Below are 16565 nucleotides of genomic sequence, written 5' to 3'. Positions count from 1 at the left end.
CATGCAAATAAGATACATTTCTTTTAGAAAACATTTTGCTATTCAATGCATGAGTAATCTGAGCCAAGAAAGATGAGCAAGATAAGAAACATGATGATTTTGATTCCCAAATCTCTCCATCATTATGGTTCTCCTTGCATCATCTCTGGGTATATTGTAGACTAATCGATTGCTGTGATTAGTCAACATCATCATATTATCCAACTACCAGGATAGAAGGCGGCAAACTCTAGGGACTATGGTCTTTTATGGTCCAATTCCTATATCTCATACAGAAAAATCCTGCTGTCACCAACATCAAAACACTGAAGGTGCTGAAATCACAGGTCTCTCACGTCCCGCAGTACTGAATGTAAATTTGTTCAGTTGCACAAAATAAATGGATATTTCTGGTTGTAGGCCTGAACATTACCCTTAATTGAATCAGGCCACAGCTGGCTGTGCAAGAGCCAGAAGTTGGTGCCAACAGGCTTATCTGAATTATTCGTAATTTCCATTTGTTAGCACATTTTTGCACACTAGGCAGTGGAGAAACAGAACACCATTTTACTATAGTTTCTTGATAATCCTGAACATCCGAAGTTAACTGACAGGATAGACGCAGGTTTTTTTTCCCGATGGTTAGGGAATCAAGAACACTGGGACATAGCCTGAGGATGAAAGGTCAACCAATTGGTATTGAAATGGGGAGAAATTTCAAAAGGTTCTGAATCTTTTGAATTTTTTACCTCACAGGGTTGTGGAAGCTCCATCATTTAATATATTTAAGGCTGAAATAGACACTCAGGGAACAAAGGCTCATGGAGAGCAGATGGAAAGTGAAGTTGTGGCCAAAGATCAGCCATGATTCTGTCTGTATGGAGTTTGCACATTCTCCCCTGTCTGTTTGGGTTTCCTCCGGATGCTCCGGTTTCCTCCCACAATCCAAAGATGTGTAGGTTAGGTTGATTGACCACGCTAAATTGCCCTTTGTATCAGAGGGACTAACAGGATAAATATGTGGGGATACAGGGATAGGGCCTGGGTGGGATTGTTGTCGGTACAGACTCGATGGGATGAATGGTCTCCTTCTGCACTGTAGGGAATTCTATGATGATTATATTGAATGGCATTCAGGCTTGAGGGACAGTGTAGTCTACTCCTGTTCTTATACCATAACTCTGAAATCAGAATCAAGGAAATTTTCAGGACCTCTGTGCTTGGGAAAGCTTTTAGTTCACCATGTAGTTATATATCACATATTCCCTGACTGTGTTAAGAGATTGAAACTTGGACAAATAGTTGGAGACCCAGTGCCTGGGGATCTTATGCTGGTTGTACATGAGCACAATAAATATTCACATTTCTGGAAGGAGACACACTGGTTTGCTTGTGCACAGTGACCAAATAAACAAAAGACCATCTTGGTTGACAAATGTTTCTGGTTTGGTGGTAGGGCAGGGAGAGGGTATCATTATGCCACCTCACCTACCTTATCGTCAGGCAGAGGTTGGGAACTTCAAGTCCTCCACTCATTGTCTGTACCTTTAAGACTTGATTAGCTGTAAAGACTCGCATTCCATTCATTATTCTGTAAATTGAGTTTGTGTCTTTATGTGCCCTGTTTGTGAACAGATCTCACACTCATCTGACGAAGGAGCAGCGCTCCGAAAGCTAGTGGTGTTTGCTACCAAATAAACCTGTTGGACTTTAACCTGGTGTTGTGAGACTTCTTACTGTGTTTACCCCAGTCCAATGCCGGCATCTCCACATCATGACTTCAAGTCCTAACAGGCCCCTGGAGTTTTTGTGCATGCCTGGGCTGCGTACGCATAGCCCAATGTTTCTCAGGGCACCTTTGTGAAAAATAGAAAAAAAGTACAGAAAACAGATCATGTGACCCCAGCAGCAAAGCATCATCATTGAGAAGAGCCCCAGAGAGCCAACAGGGCGAGGCTCCAAAGGGACTCCCAAAGAAAGGACAAAGATAAGTTGATGAATCATAGAATAGAGGTGAATCCTAGAATAAAGAAAGAGGAGCAAAGAAAGAGGCTCCAAACAGAAAAAGGGCTTTAGTTGGTAGACTTTAAGTAACTGGACTTGGAGAAGCTATGAAGATCTAAGATGGCAGCAGATGGTTGGAGACTTCTTGCTGTGGGCCCTTAGGGGCGAAGGTATCCCTTTGCAGCAGTAGCATTCTGCCCAGCATGGCCAAAAAGATGAATCTGTGCATACTCAGAAATCCAGGGGAACAGAATCTCAGGAGACAAGTTTGAAACCGTGCGGGCTGGGCCATCATTGAAGCCATCTGAGTTGGAGTGATCTTTGGAGAGAATTTCAAGGCAAGATGTTCAGAGGTAATAAATTACAGATAATCTGACTGTAACCTCAACTCCACACTCCTGTCTACCTCCAATAATCTATCACCACCATGCCAATCAATAATCTACCTAGCTCTGCCATAAATATATTTAAAGACTCTGCTTCCACTGCCTTTTGAAGGAGAGTTCTAAAGACTCACGACCCTCAGAAAAAAATTAAATGAGTGACCCCTTATTTTAAAAGGCTGACACTACCACCTTCCCCCACCCACCGCCAGTTCTAGATTCTCCCACAGAGGAAACTCTCCACATCCATCCAAAATCCCCCCTTTTTGAAAGGTTTCAGTCAGTCAAATTGCCTTTAACTCCTGTGAATACAAGTCCAACATGTTTAGCCTTTCTTCATAAAACAACCCGCCCATTACAGGTGTTAGTAGTTCACATGTACCTCATACTAGATATTGTTATCTTTCTGACCTTGTGTAGTAGTTTATTTCTGTTTGTTTAAAACCCATGGAGCCTAATGGCTTTATCCTCTGTGTAGGTGTCTTGAATTTCAAACTTTGTCTACTTTAAAAAAAACGTTTTTGGTTCCTAACCAGATCATACCAAAACCTTCCTCATCTGATCCAGGATCATAACAGTATAAATTAATGACCTTGCTTCCTTAACTTTCGTCCTGTACCACATTCCAAATTATTATAAACTCTCCCTGTAAGCCCAGCTTCTGTTTTCTTCCTTATAGTAACTCGTAATCACAACTCTTGAACTTGAAATGTCCAGACTCCAAAAAGCAAAACTCAAATACACCATCAGGTGCTATGTATTTACTATATTTACTCAATGACAACTTTTGCCTTGTCTGATATTTCCCAAGCTGATGTGGAGATGCCGGCGTTGGACTGGGGTGAACATAGTACGAAGTCTCACAACACCAGGTTAAAGTCCAACAGGTTTATTTGGTAGCAAATACCATAAGCTTTCGGAGCACTGCTCCTTCGTCAGATGGAGTGGAAATGTGCTCTCAAACAGTGCAAACAGACACAAAATCAAGTTGCAGAATACTGATTAGAATGCAAATCCTACAGCCAGCCAGGTCTTAAAGGTACAGACAATGTGGGTGGAGGGAACATTAAACACAGGTTAAAAAGATGTGTATTGTCTCCAGACAGAACAGCTAGTGAGATTCTGCAAGCCCAGGAGGCAAGCTGTGGGGGTTACTGATAATGTGACATAAATCCAACATCCCGGTTTAGGCCGTCCTCATGTGTGCGGAACTTGGCTATCAGTTTCTGCTCAGCGACACTGCGCTGTCGTGTGTCGTGAAGGCCGCCTTGGAGAACGCTTACCTGAAGATCCAAGGCTGAATGCCCGTGACTGCTGAAGTGCTCCTTCCTCCAAATGGAACTTCCTCACAGTTGTAGGGGGAGCACTTCAGCAGTCACGGTCATTCAGCCTTGGATCTTCAGGTAAGTGTTCTCCAAGGCGGCCTTCACGACACACGACAGCGCAGAGTCGCTGAGCAGAAACTGATAGCCAAGTTCCGCACACGAGGACGGCCTAAACCGGGATGTTGGATTTATGTCACATTATCAGTAACCCCCACAGCTTGCCGCCTGGGCTTGCAGAATCTCACTAGCTGTTCTGTCTGGAGACAATACACATCTCTTTAACCTGTGTTTAATGTTCCCTCCACCCATATTGTCTGTACTTTAAGACCTGGCTGGCTGTAGGATTCGCATTCTAATCAGTATTCTGCAACTTGATTTTGTGTCTGTTTGCACTGTTTGAGAGCACATTTCCACTCCATCTGACGAAGGAGCAGTGCTCCGAAAGCTTATGGTATTTGCTACCAAATAAACCTGTTGGGACTTTAACCTGGTGTTGTGAGACTTCTTACTGTGATTTCCCAAGCTCCCAGACATCTATTAATGAATCATGTCACATGAATGCAGCATTTGGTTCAAGGTAGCCAAAGCAAACAATTAAGTCTCTGTTTGGGAAAGCACCTGGCCTCCAAATGGAACTTCCTCAAATCTTTATATCGAAAAACCATTCTGCTACATGGGAGTGGGATGGAATATAAAATGTGCTCATTTTCGTCATTGCAATGCAATGGTTCCAAACATCAGTAATTTTATCTGCACTATACCTATTCAAAGTGGCTTGCCATAAGTCTACTGTACAGTAGTCAGCACCACACTTCAGCGATGCAAGGTTATGTAGCAAATTTAACAGTGGTGTGTGTGTGAGAAGGGGGGTGGGGGGGGGGGGGGGGGGTGGTTGGGGCACCCCTTTCTCTGGACTAGGAGTTCCGGTTCAAATCCAGAGCCAGGACTTATTGACCACGGGAAGAGCATTCAGAACATGGTTCAATGGGTTGATAATTAGCTCAGGGATACGCCCACCACTTCCCCACTATTCCCCAAAAGGAAAAAGAAACGTGAAGGTACATTAAAAGAAAAGTGGCACTTCAGAATGAGAAATGGAGTAATCGTTGAGCCTTTGACTACTTGCCTAACTATCCCTCTCAGATGGGCTTTGAGAAAGTTTTAAAGGCAGGGAGTGTTAGATTGGCTGTGGGCTTTATTAGCAAAGTGGTTTGAAACCGTAAAGCTGAGGTGGCTGAAAGTTCTTAAAAATTTGCATTTACTCACAGAATCACGGAACATTTACAGCACAGGAGGAAACCATTTGGCTCACCATGTCCAGGTCAGCTCTTGGCTGGAGCAATTCACTTGTGTACAAGCAAATAGATATCATCTTAACGACCAACATATAAAACGGATTATGTTGTTTACCACATTTTTGTTTGCAGAACCTTGTGTGTCAGTTGACTGCCATGTTTCCTACACTACAAGAGTGACTTGATTGGAAGTTATGGGCAAAAATTCATCCCCTATTTTGTCCATAACTGCCAATCAAGTCATGTGACAGTTGGACAGGGAGGGAGGATGGGCATTAGGCAAGACTTGCAGGCAAATTTGAAGGTACTGAATGTAACTTTCAGTGGAAGAGAGTTTGTACGGTTGTAACTTATCTACATGCCCATTCTTCAGTTGTGTACAACATAATTCTACTGCTTTAAATTTAACCAAATACACAAAATTCATGAGTTTCGTAGTATAGCAGTAAAGCAATACCCCTCCTGTAAAGCTGCTGGTATCCTTAACGCAGAATCACACATCCATTACTGTTTGTTTGAGGACCATGACTTGGCTGACTAACAAGTATTCAATGTACACTTTGTGGTTTTCAGTTTGAGCAAACTTATGTCATTACGTGTTGGCTACTTCAACTCAAAATAAAGGAATTGAAAACCAAGTCAACAACTTCCTATGAAAGACGCGCAATGAACCTCCATAGTCTGCCTATTTGAAAACTGTTGTCATGTTCCACTGTACTTCCCTTAAAGCCAAATAGGAGTTTATCTGAAATACTGTTAATGCTGAGTAGGCGGAGGCTCAATTCATTCCATTAAGTTTGAATGCACAAGCAATAGGTCAGAGGAAGAAATTGCTCCATTAACTAGTTTCAAATTTATTTTCCTTGGTGAAGAAAGCAGTGACTATAGATATTATTCATCCTTATAAACTATGGTTCCATTTCCAATCTCACTAAAACTACATCAACCTGCTCACACATTTGTCCAGCACCATTATCTCCCGAGTCTCATTCACATGTTGCTGCATAGTAATGTCAAACATGGGGTCAAATGTTGGCAACACCTAACTCTCTGCTGTCTCTCTAACCTCCACCACTTCTGTATTGATATAGTGCTCATCTGACATCTAGCCTTCCATTAGCTAAATTCTATTGGCTGCACCCTATCCTTACGGGCGGCACAGTGGTTAGCACTGCTGCTTCACAGCGCCATGGACCAGAGTTCGACTCCTGACCTCGGTCACTGTCTAATGTGGAGTTTGCACATTCTTCTCGTGTCTGCGTGAGTTTTCTCCGGGTGCTCCAGTTTCCTCCCACAGTCCAAAGATGTGCAGGTTAGGTTGATTGGCCATGCTAAATTGACTAGTATCAGGGGGATTAGCAGGGTAAATAAATGGGGTAACTGGGATAGGGTGGATTTGCTGTCGGTGCAGGCTCGATGGGCCGAATGGCCTCCTCCTGTACTGTGGAGATTCTATGATTCTATTCTATGATCAACCATATTGAGGGAGTGGGCTTGACTGTGGCAGATGAAGATGGGAAAGCATCTAATAAAAGATAAGTATTTTCTAAATGGCTGGAGGCTAGAAACTATAAAGAGCAGAGAGGTTTAGTGTTCTAAAACAGCAGTCACTCAAAGCTTAGACAGGTACAAAATATAAACTAAATATGAATGGAATGCTGACCTTTATTTCAAGAGGACTGGAAGTTATGTCACAGCTGTACAGAACTCTGGTTAAACCCCATCTGGAAAACTGCATTCAATTCTGTCATGACAGGTTGAAGAGTATACTGGCCTCCAGAATATTACTGGGATAAAAAGATTGAGGACAGGTTACATGGATCATACTCCCTTGAATTTAGAAGAACAGCAATTTAACAGAGGTGCTTCATAAGATTTGATCAGGTAGAGAAAGAAAGAAATTATTTCCTGAGGTCAGAGAACACAAGGAGGCCTAACCTTAAATCAAAGGTAATATAAGAATACACTTCTTTACACAAAGGACAGTGGAAATCTGGAAGTTTCCTCCCTTCCACCCTTAAAATGCTATTGAGACTAGCTTAACTGAAAATTTCAAAACCAAGACTGACATACTTTGTTGGGTAAAAATTTTAAGGGTTCAGGAAACAAAAATTAATTAAAATACAGATTCACTATGAACGAACTGGATGGCAGAACAAGCTCGACAGGTTGAATATTAATTTTGGAACAATGAGTAAGACAGAGATAAGGTTATTTGCTCCAAGTGCAAACGCTGGAAAGATTGAGCTCAGTAATAAAGTAAGCATGCACCCTTACCCTACAAAATGTTTAAACGAACATTTGTACAAACCAAACTACAGCAATTTGTTGATTTTCCAGTTTCAGTAACGGCTTGTCATAGTGACGATGCAGAAAAACACAATACCTGGTCTCTAATCAGCTTAAATATTAGAATACTTCACTCTATCTACAATTTCCTCCAACTCTTTCTCCAATCAATGCTAGATCTTCTCAACAGGCTTTTCAGAACCCAAGCTTCACCTCGGTGAAGGCAAAATTCAAGCCTTTCATTTTAAACCTCTTGCCTCTACTTCCAAAAACCGTGACAAGAATAATTTCACTGACCAAGCTTTAGGTGATATTTCCTAACCTCTTCCCTTAGGTCTCCATTTTTCTTGCACAATTGCTCAGTCAAATGTTTCTGACATTCAAGTCAAGTCAACTTATTCTGTGCATATGGCAAAAATTACTTCCCCACGTCATTCCAACACAGCACTAGAAATAATCGTTATTGCATTCATCAGCCCAAAACTACACTAGTCAGATAGTCCTAACCTGAATTAATATAAACTTTAGTGATCCTTTCATGCCCACACTCAATAATCAGTTACAGGTTTCAACAATAACAAAATATTTGGAAGTCTATTAAACAATTTCATCTTGAGGTGGTCATGTGACAACTCCCTTGAATTTTTCCCTTGCTGGTTATCTGTGCAAAGCCCCGCACTTATTTGCTCATAGCCCATGATCAATAATTTGTTAAACTCTATATAAGCTATGTCACATGTTATCTCCAATAAGTCAGCCATTGTTTTCCAATAACCAAGTAATTAATACTATCTGCAATTTGTACCTTGGTTACAAATATTGCTCTGCATTAAAATGGTTACAAAATATTGCTCTGCATTAAAATGGTTACAAAATATTGCTCTGCATTAAAATGGTTACAAATATTGCTCTGCATTAAAAACTCAAAAAAACAAAATCCACATTAGATCTCAAATACATTAAACTAAATGTATTAGATTAGATAAATTAGATTTTAAGTATTAAACCTACAGCTTCAGCATGTCAATTAGAACTCAGAAGTTATAAAATATTCAAACATTACAGTTTAATACACAAATGACTGTGATTACTCAATAACATCCATTATCTTTTATTTGAAACAATGTAAAAGGTTGTTCTGAAAAGTGCATAATTGCATTAGTAATCCCCCTTTAATTCCTCCAAAATCTTTCTGCCACTGCGAATGTGGGCATCAAAAAGAAATCTGACAGATCATCTCCAAACTTTCCTTCCCCTGAACAGCCCCTTCTCTCCAAGCCAGCCCCCCCCCCCCCCCCAAAACAAATAAAAAACAACTTTCCACTCTCCCTTGTCAGGACTCTAATTTAATATTTCTACATTTCCTCTTTCACTTCTCACTTGAATTCTTTTGGGGTTTTTTGTGTTGCTGATGCCTCTCGACTCAGCTGATTTGGACACTTCACTGGCTGCCTCTGATTGATTGATTTGATTTATTACTGACATGTATTGGGATATTTTTGATTTGATTTATTGTCACATGTGTTAGTATACAGTGAAAAGTATTGCTTCATGCACATTATACAGACAAAACATACCATCCATAGAGCACATAGGGGAGAAGGAATGGAGAGGGTGCAGAATGTAGTGTTACAGTCATAGCTAGGGTGTGGAGAAAGATCAATCAATTCAGTATATGATAGGTCCACTTGAATAGTGAAAAGTAGTGTTTCTTGCTTCTGCTCACTTCCTTGTGCACTTGTCTCACTTGTCCACCTGTAAAGCTCTCATTTCCACAGGTTTCTGTCCTTGAGGCGCTCCCCATCCCCCAAACAAAACAACCAGAAGCCCCTCGACCTGTGTCACCAAGCAGCAGCCCCAGTGCCTGGGATCAGTCGCCGTCTCCAGGGACAACTTGAGCCCTCAGGGGTTGCTCGAGCCGGGAGTGAAGAGGGGGAGGGAGTGAAGAGGGGGAGGGAGTGGTGGTGGTGGGAGGGGGAGTCAAGCAGACTGACCTTTGAAGTTGAGTTGCGCGGACAGCTTGATCCTGACTTCGCCGCTGATGAACTCGCCGGGGCTGTAAACGACTTTGTTGTTCTTCAACGCGACGCTCAACTCCTGAACTTTCCCCATGGTGGCCGCCACTGGACTGAACCGGAACCCGGCGCGCGCAGCCGCACAAACGGCCTGACGTCAGCGCCGCGCGGCGCCAGTCCCGCCCACCCCCCCCGAGCCCGCGCCGACCCCGCCCACCCACCCCCGAGCCCATGCCGGCCCCGCCCACCCACCCCCGAGCCCATGCCGGCCCCGCCCACCCACCCCCGAGCCCATGCCGGCCCCGCCCACCCACCCCCGAGCCCATGCCGGCCCCGCCCACCCACCCCCGAGCCCATGCCGGCCCCGCCCACCCACCCCCGAGCCCATGCCGGCCCCGCCCACCCACCCCCGAGCCCATGCCGGCCCCGCCCACCCACCCCCGAGCCCATGCCGGCCCTCGGAGCCCGCGCCGGCCCCGCCCATCCCCCCGAGCCCGCGCCGGCCCCGCCCACCCTCCCCGGAGCACGCGCCGGCCCCGCCCACCCCCCGAGCCCGCGCCGGCCCCGCCCACCCCGGAGCCCGCGCCGGCCACGCCCACTCCCACAGCGCCAGTCCCTCCCACGGACCGCACCTGCCCACTCACCCCAGCCCTCCCCACCCCTTCTCCCTTTCCAGCGCAGACTGCACGCGCCGGTGGATGCCCGCCTTTTCCCCCACGTGCAACCCACCCGCTTCCCCCCCCCAATGATCTAAGCGCTGGGGAAGCCACTCCACCAGCAGGAATTCTTCACCTGGGGACAGCACGGTGGCATAGTGGTTAGCACTGCTGCCTCACAGCACCAGGGACCCGGGTTCGATTCCCTGTTCGGGTCACTGTCTGTGCAGAGTTTGCACATTCTCCCCGTGTCTGTGTGGGTTTCCTCCGGGCGCTCCGGTTTCCTTCCTACAGCCTGAAAGACGTGCTTGTTAGGTGAATTGAACGGAAAAGGTGCTGGAGTGTGGTGACTAGGGGATTTTCACAGTAACTTCACTACAGTGTGAATGTAAGCTGACATGTGACATGAATAAATAATTAAATTAATGGATTCCTAAAGAAACAAAGTCACTCCAGTAGAATCAAAGCAAAATATTGGAGATCTGAAATAAAAACAGAAAGTGCCAAGAAAACTCAACAGCTCTGATAGTGTGTGGAGAGAGAAGCCCAGTTCTTGTTTTGAGTGCAATAATAGAATCCCTACAGTGCAGAAGGAGGCCATTTTGCCCATCGAGTCTGCACCGACTCTTACCCATATTGGAAGAAGGGGCATATTATTCCAAAGAAGTCATATTGGGCTTGAAATGCTAATTAAGTCATTGATTTTGATTTTATTGTCACATGTTCTGGGATATAGTGAAAAGTATTGTTTCTTGCGCGCTACACAGACAAAGCATATCATTCATAGAGTACATAGGGGAGAAGGAAAGGAGAGGGTGCAGAACATAGTGTCCGTTACAAGTAAGGCGAAGAGTAAGATCAGCTTAATATACGATAGGTCCATTGAAAAGTCTGATGGCAGCAAGGGAGAAGCTGTTCTTGAGTCAGAGTTCTTGTCCTTCTGCAGAAGGAGGCCATCTGGCTCATTGTGTCTGCACCGACTCTTGGGAGAAGTGTCATATTATTCCAAAGGAGAGCCATATTGTGCTCAAAATGTTAATGAAGTAATTGAGGTCACAGGATGGGTGCAATACTTGAAACTGCCTTCACTCCTTTGTCGACATGTGAAGTTGGAGCAATTGAGTTTGCTTCAGCATTTGCAATACAGCATGTTGCCATTTGCGTTGGACGCCATTCTACAGTGGTTAAGCTCTGCAACTGTTCATCAGCAAGTATAGTGTATCGCTGTAATTAATTTACCAGTTAAATACTGTGACTGTGCCCCATGCAAACCTGGTTCTGAAAGGAAAACATTCCCACCCCCAATGAACTGAATCTTGACCTCGAGCAACAAGTATTCTGAGATAACATGTCCTGGGTAAACAATGGAAGTGATTTATTGTTTCTGGAGATGTATGTACAATTCCTGCTAAGCATTACGTATGAGAAAGATTAATAATACCAGCCAGACACTTTTGTAACAGGTTTATTCATGGACAGCATCTAAATTGTCTATTGTTGGATACAGCTGAACTTTGGGCCGTGAAAAGGTTCAGCAGACAAGCCAGTTGGTTCAGTTCTTTTTGTGTAACTTTGTAGAACTTTCAGTAAAAGCACACCACCCAATGAGTAAATGGTAACCTGATCCTTACTGGATGCAGTGTGTGTACTAATACGGTGATTCTGGCCAAGAAAGGAATTCTGAGAGATGTTTTAAGCAAATGAATTCTGTATTAACCAAAGAAGCATTTTACCACACGTTAGAAAACTAAGCTAAAACTCTTGGTGACTAACTATCAAATTGCTACTGGTGCGAGTGAACCCAATGATACAATGCCAACTCGCATTTATATAAGATCTTTACTGTAGTAACATTTAAGAACCATTTGGAAACAGCAATGGGTGGAGGTGAGTGCCGTATCATTTTCTGGGTGAATGTGAGATCGTTTGCCTCATCTATGACTTGTTCATGGTAAAAGATCTGGTCCAGTTTGTGCACATCTTAGCAATAAAGACAAAGGTTAGTGATCTGTTCCTCAGCAGATTAAACCTCAGTATCTGAGGTGAAAGTATGTTCCGAACATGTGGATGTATTCTACTAGTTACATAGCTATCTTTGACTGGTAAATTTGTTTGGTGGTTTATAACTACACTCCAGAGTAGTGCATATCCTACTATCTTTTAAAGTCAAGAAACATTGTTTGCTGACATGTTTTATAACCAGTAACTGTAATGTGGTGACAATGGTGTTTAGTCAATACCTGGGATCACTATATAGTCCCAAGATATTGGAAGTACATTCTTAACCCTCAGGGATTTTGTGTGCAATTCTGAAATGAAGAAGGTAACAATCATGCCTTATTAAAAATTAGCAGTTTCAAGAAACAGAGATAGTTTGAAGTAATCTATTTTTGTATTGTTGGATATTAAAAATAAGATATAGATTTAGATGAGTTTAATTTACTGTTTCTGTGTAAGAAATGATTAAAATTTAGACAGAGCTAAAAAGCATCGACCTGGTGTAGTTGGCTAGCAAGAAATCAGATATCTGGAGCAATCCCAAGGTTGGTAACCTCAGTACAGCCTGTGATGCAGTAGTGTTCTATTGGTATGGCTGAGTACATGAGAGATTGTGTGGAAGCTTGAATGCATGTAGTAATTCAAGGCAGAGGAATACTGAAAGAATTGGAAATCCTGGAAGTGGACCTTTGCTTAAAACAGCTGAGACAAAGTATTGTTTAAAGAGGATTCTACAGCATGCATTTTCAAGAATGGAGCTTGGAATCACTCATGTGGAAGCTGGAGTCCAGTGGCTGACAGTGTGATAATCTTCTGGGGGGATTTGAGGAGAAATCCACATCTGTTTGATTGGGTGGCAACTGCCGCTTGGTTTCAGAGTGGGGTGTGTTTGACCAATGTTTGCCTGTTAGTTTACAGGAACTGTGTATTTACCAAGACTATTATAGCACAAGATATATTTTGCCATTGGTGTTATCCTTAAACTCTGCATACATTTATAAAGATAAGTGGAAGTGAAAGAATATTGTATTATAGTCAAACTTCTCATGTTTAATAATTTTTTTTTGATGTTGAAGGCTAATTGGCAGTCCTATAACACTGTTCATCTACATTTTCAAACAAAAAAGTAAAAGTTAACAACAGTTTAACTGGATTCTTACTGATATATGCAGATGGATGGAGTTTAAAGAACGCAAATCAATTTCTTAGCATTCATTTGCTGAATAAATTTTGAAGGTGATAGATTATTTTAAGGAATATTTCTTTAAGTTATATGATGTAATACAAGTGAAGATCGAGAAATTATGGACAAAAAAACCCATGATTGCCAAATGTATCAAAGACAAAAGAACAAAGAACAGTACAGCACAGGAAACAGGCCCTTCGGCCCTCCAAGCCTGTGCCGCTCCTTGGTCCAACTAGACCAATCGTTTATATCCCTCCATTCCCAGGCTGCTCATGTGACTATCCAGGTAAGTCTTAAACGATGTCAGCGTGCCTGCCTCCACCACCCTACTTGGCAGCGCATTCCAGGTCCCCACCACCCTCTGTGTAAAAAACATCCCTCTGATGTCTGAGTTATACTTCGCCCCTCTCAGCTTGAGCCCGTGACCCCTCGTGATCGTCACCTCCGACCTGGGAAAAAGCTTCCCACTGTTCACCCTATCTATACCCTTCATAATCTTGTATACCTCTATTAGATCTCCCCTCATTCTCCGTCTTTCCAAGGAGAACAACCCCAGTCTACCCAATCTCTCCTCATAGCTAAGACCCTCCATACCAGGCAACATCCTGGTAAACCTTCTCTGCACTCTCTCCAATGCCTCCACGTCCTTCTGGTAGTGCGGCGACCAGAACTGGACGCAGTACTCCAAATGTGGCCTAACCAGCGTTCTATACAGCTGCATCATCAGACTCCAGCTTTTATACTCTATCCCCCGTCCTATAAAGGCAAGTATACCATATGCCTCCTTCACCACCTTCTCCACCTGTGTTGCCACCTTCAAGGATTTGTGGACTTGCACACCTAGGTCCCTCTGTGTTTCTATACTCCTGATGACTCTGCCATTTATTGTATAACTCCTCCCCACATTACTTCTTCCAAAATGCATCACTTCGCATTTATCCGGATTAAATTCCATCTGCCACCTCTCCGCCCAATTTTCCAGCCTATCTATATCCTGCTGTATTGCCCGACAATGCTCTTCGCTATCCACAATTCCAGCCATCTTCGTGTCATCCGCAAACTTGCTGATTACACCAGTTACACCTTCTTCCAAATCATTTATATATATCACAAATAGCAGAGGTCCCAGTACAGAGCCCTGCGGAACACCACTGGTCACAGACCTCCAGCCGGAAAAAGACCCTTCGACCACTACCCTCTGTCTCCTATGGCCAAGCCAGTTCTCCACCCATCTAGCCACTTCTCCTTGTATCCCATGAGCCTTAACCTTCTTAACCAACCTGCCATGTGGGACTTTGTCAAATATCAGGAAGGGATTGCAATTCATCTGAATATAAAAAAACCTCAAAATCATTCGAATGCAACAATGACTATTGGTCAAAACACAGGACCAGATTTTCATTCTGAATCAATTGCAAAAACAACGGAATAAGAATAGTTGTGTGAGAGATGGAACCTAAAGTAAAAGCTACAAAGTAGATGAACTTGGGGTGTGGATTGGTACTTGGGACTATGATGTTGTGGCCATTATGGAGACATGGATAGAACAAGGAAAGTAATGGTTGTTGGACGTTCCAGGGTATAGATGTTTCAGTAAGTGTAGGGAAGCTGGTAAAAGAGGTGGAGGAGTAGCATTGTTAATCAAGGATAGTTTAACAGCTGCAGAAAGGCACTTTGAGGGGGATCTGCATACTGAGGTAATATGGGCTGAAGTTAGAAATAGGAAAGGAGCGGTCACATTGTTAGGAGTTTACTATAGGCCCCCAAATAGTAATAGAGATGTGGAGGAAGAAATTGCTAAGCAGATTATTGATAGGTGTGGGGGTCACAGGGTAGTTGTCATGGGGGACTTTAACTTTCCAAATATTGATTGGAACCTTTGTAGGTCAAATAGTTCGGATGGGGCAGTTTTTGTGCAGTGTGTGCAGGAGGATTTCCTGACACAATATGTGGATAGGCCGACAAGAGGTGGGGCCACATTGGATTTGGTACTGGGAAATGAACCGGGCCAAGTGTTAGATTTGGTTGTGGGAGAGCACTTTGGAGATAGTGACCACAATTCGGTGTCTTTTGTTATTGCAATGGAGAGGGATAGGGCCGTACGGCAGGGCAAGGTTTATAATTGGGGGAGAGGTAAGTATGATGCGATTAGGCAAGAATTAGGGGGCATAAGATGAGAACAGAAACTGTCAGGGAAAGGCACAAATGAGAAGTGGAACTTTTTCAAGGAACAAATACTGTGTGTCCTTGATAGGTATGTCCCTGTCAGGTAGGGAGGAAATGGCCGAGTGAGGGAACCATGGTTCACGAAAGAGGTGGAATGTCTTGCAAAAGGAAGAGGGAAGCTTATGTAGAGATGAGGAAACAAGGTTCAGATGGCTCGATTGAGGGTTACAAGTTAGCAAGGAATGAGCTGAAAAAGGGACTTAGGAGAGCTAGGAGGGGGCATGAGAAGTCCTTAGTGGGTCGGATCAAGGAAAACCCCAAGGCTTTTTACTCTTACGTGAGGAATAAAAGAATGACCAGGGTGAGGTTAGGGCCATTCAGGGACAGTAGTGGGAACTTGTGAATGGAGTCAGTAGAGATAGGAGAGGTGATGAATGAATACTTTTCTTCAGTGTTCACGAAGGAGAGGGGCCATGTTTTTGAGGAAGAGAAGGCTAATAGGCTGGAGGAAGTAGATGTTCGGAGGGAGGATGTACTAGCAGTTTTGAATAAACTGAAGGTCGATAAGTCCCCTGGGCCTGATGAAATATATCCTAGGATTCTTTGGGAGGCAAGGGATGAGATTGCAGAGCCTTTGGCTTTGATCTTTGGGTCCTCACTGTCCATGGGGATGGTGCCAGAGGACTGGAGAGTGGCGAATGTTGTTCCTCTGTTTAAGAAAGGGAATAGAAATGACCCTGGTAATTATAGGCCGGTTAGTCTTACTTCGGTGGTTGGTAAGTTGATGGAAAAGGTCCTTAGGGATGGGATTTACGACCATTTAGAAAGATGCGGATTAATCCGGGATAGTCAGCACGGATTCGTGAAGGGCAAGTCGTGCCTCACAAATTTGATAGAATCTTTTGAGGAGATAACTAAGTGTGTTGATGAAGGTAGGGCAGTTGATGTCATATACATGGATTTTAGTAAGGCATTTGATAAGGTCCCCCATGGTCGGCTTATGATGAAAGTGAGGAGCTGTGGGATAGAGGGAAAGTTGGCCAATTGGATAGGTAACTGGCTATCTGATCGAAGACAGAGGGTGGTGGTGGATGGAAAATTTTCGGACTGGAGGCAGGTTGCTAGCGGAGTGCCACAGGGATCAGTGCTTGGTCCTCTGCTCTTTGTGATTTTTATTAATGACCTAGAGGAGGGGGCTGAAGGGTGGATCAGTAAATTTGCTGATGACACCAAGATTGGTGGAGTAGTGAATGAGGTGGAGGGCTGTTG

The 16565-nt window shown here is 43.7% G+C and overlaps 1 protein-coding gene across 3 annotated transcripts in view; it reads right to left on the bottom strand.

Annotated features, from left to right (window-relative positions):
- The window catches only part of arrdc1b (arrestin domain containing 1b), a 59354-nt gene extending 49955 nt beyond the window's left edge, over window positions 1-9399 (bottom strand). The window contains exon 1 of one of the 3 annotated variants that reach the window (XM_078226624.1): window positions 9270-9399. In XM_078226624.1, the coding sequence (XP_078082750.1) occupies window positions 9270-9387 (118 nt within the window). In that variant the 5' untranslated portion in view covers window positions 9388-9399. Of the gene's footprint in view, window positions 1-1471; window positions 1561-6649; window positions 6776-9269 lie in introns of those variants that run through there. The other 2 variants (XM_078226625.1, XM_078226626.1) reach the window with 2 other exon arrangements.
- Window positions 9400-16565: the final 7166 nt, after the last annotated feature.

Source organism: Mustelus asterias, chromosome 13, assembly GCF_964213995.1.
Source record: "Mustelus asterias chromosome 13, sMusAst1.hap1.1, whole genome shotgun sequence".
NCBI classification, from domain to species: domain Eukaryota; kingdom Metazoa; phylum Chordata; class Chondrichthyes; order Carcharhiniformes; family Triakidae; genus Mustelus; species Mustelus asterias.
Note: the sequence above shows the minus strand (reverse complement) of the source record. Positions and strands in the feature narration are given on the sequence as shown.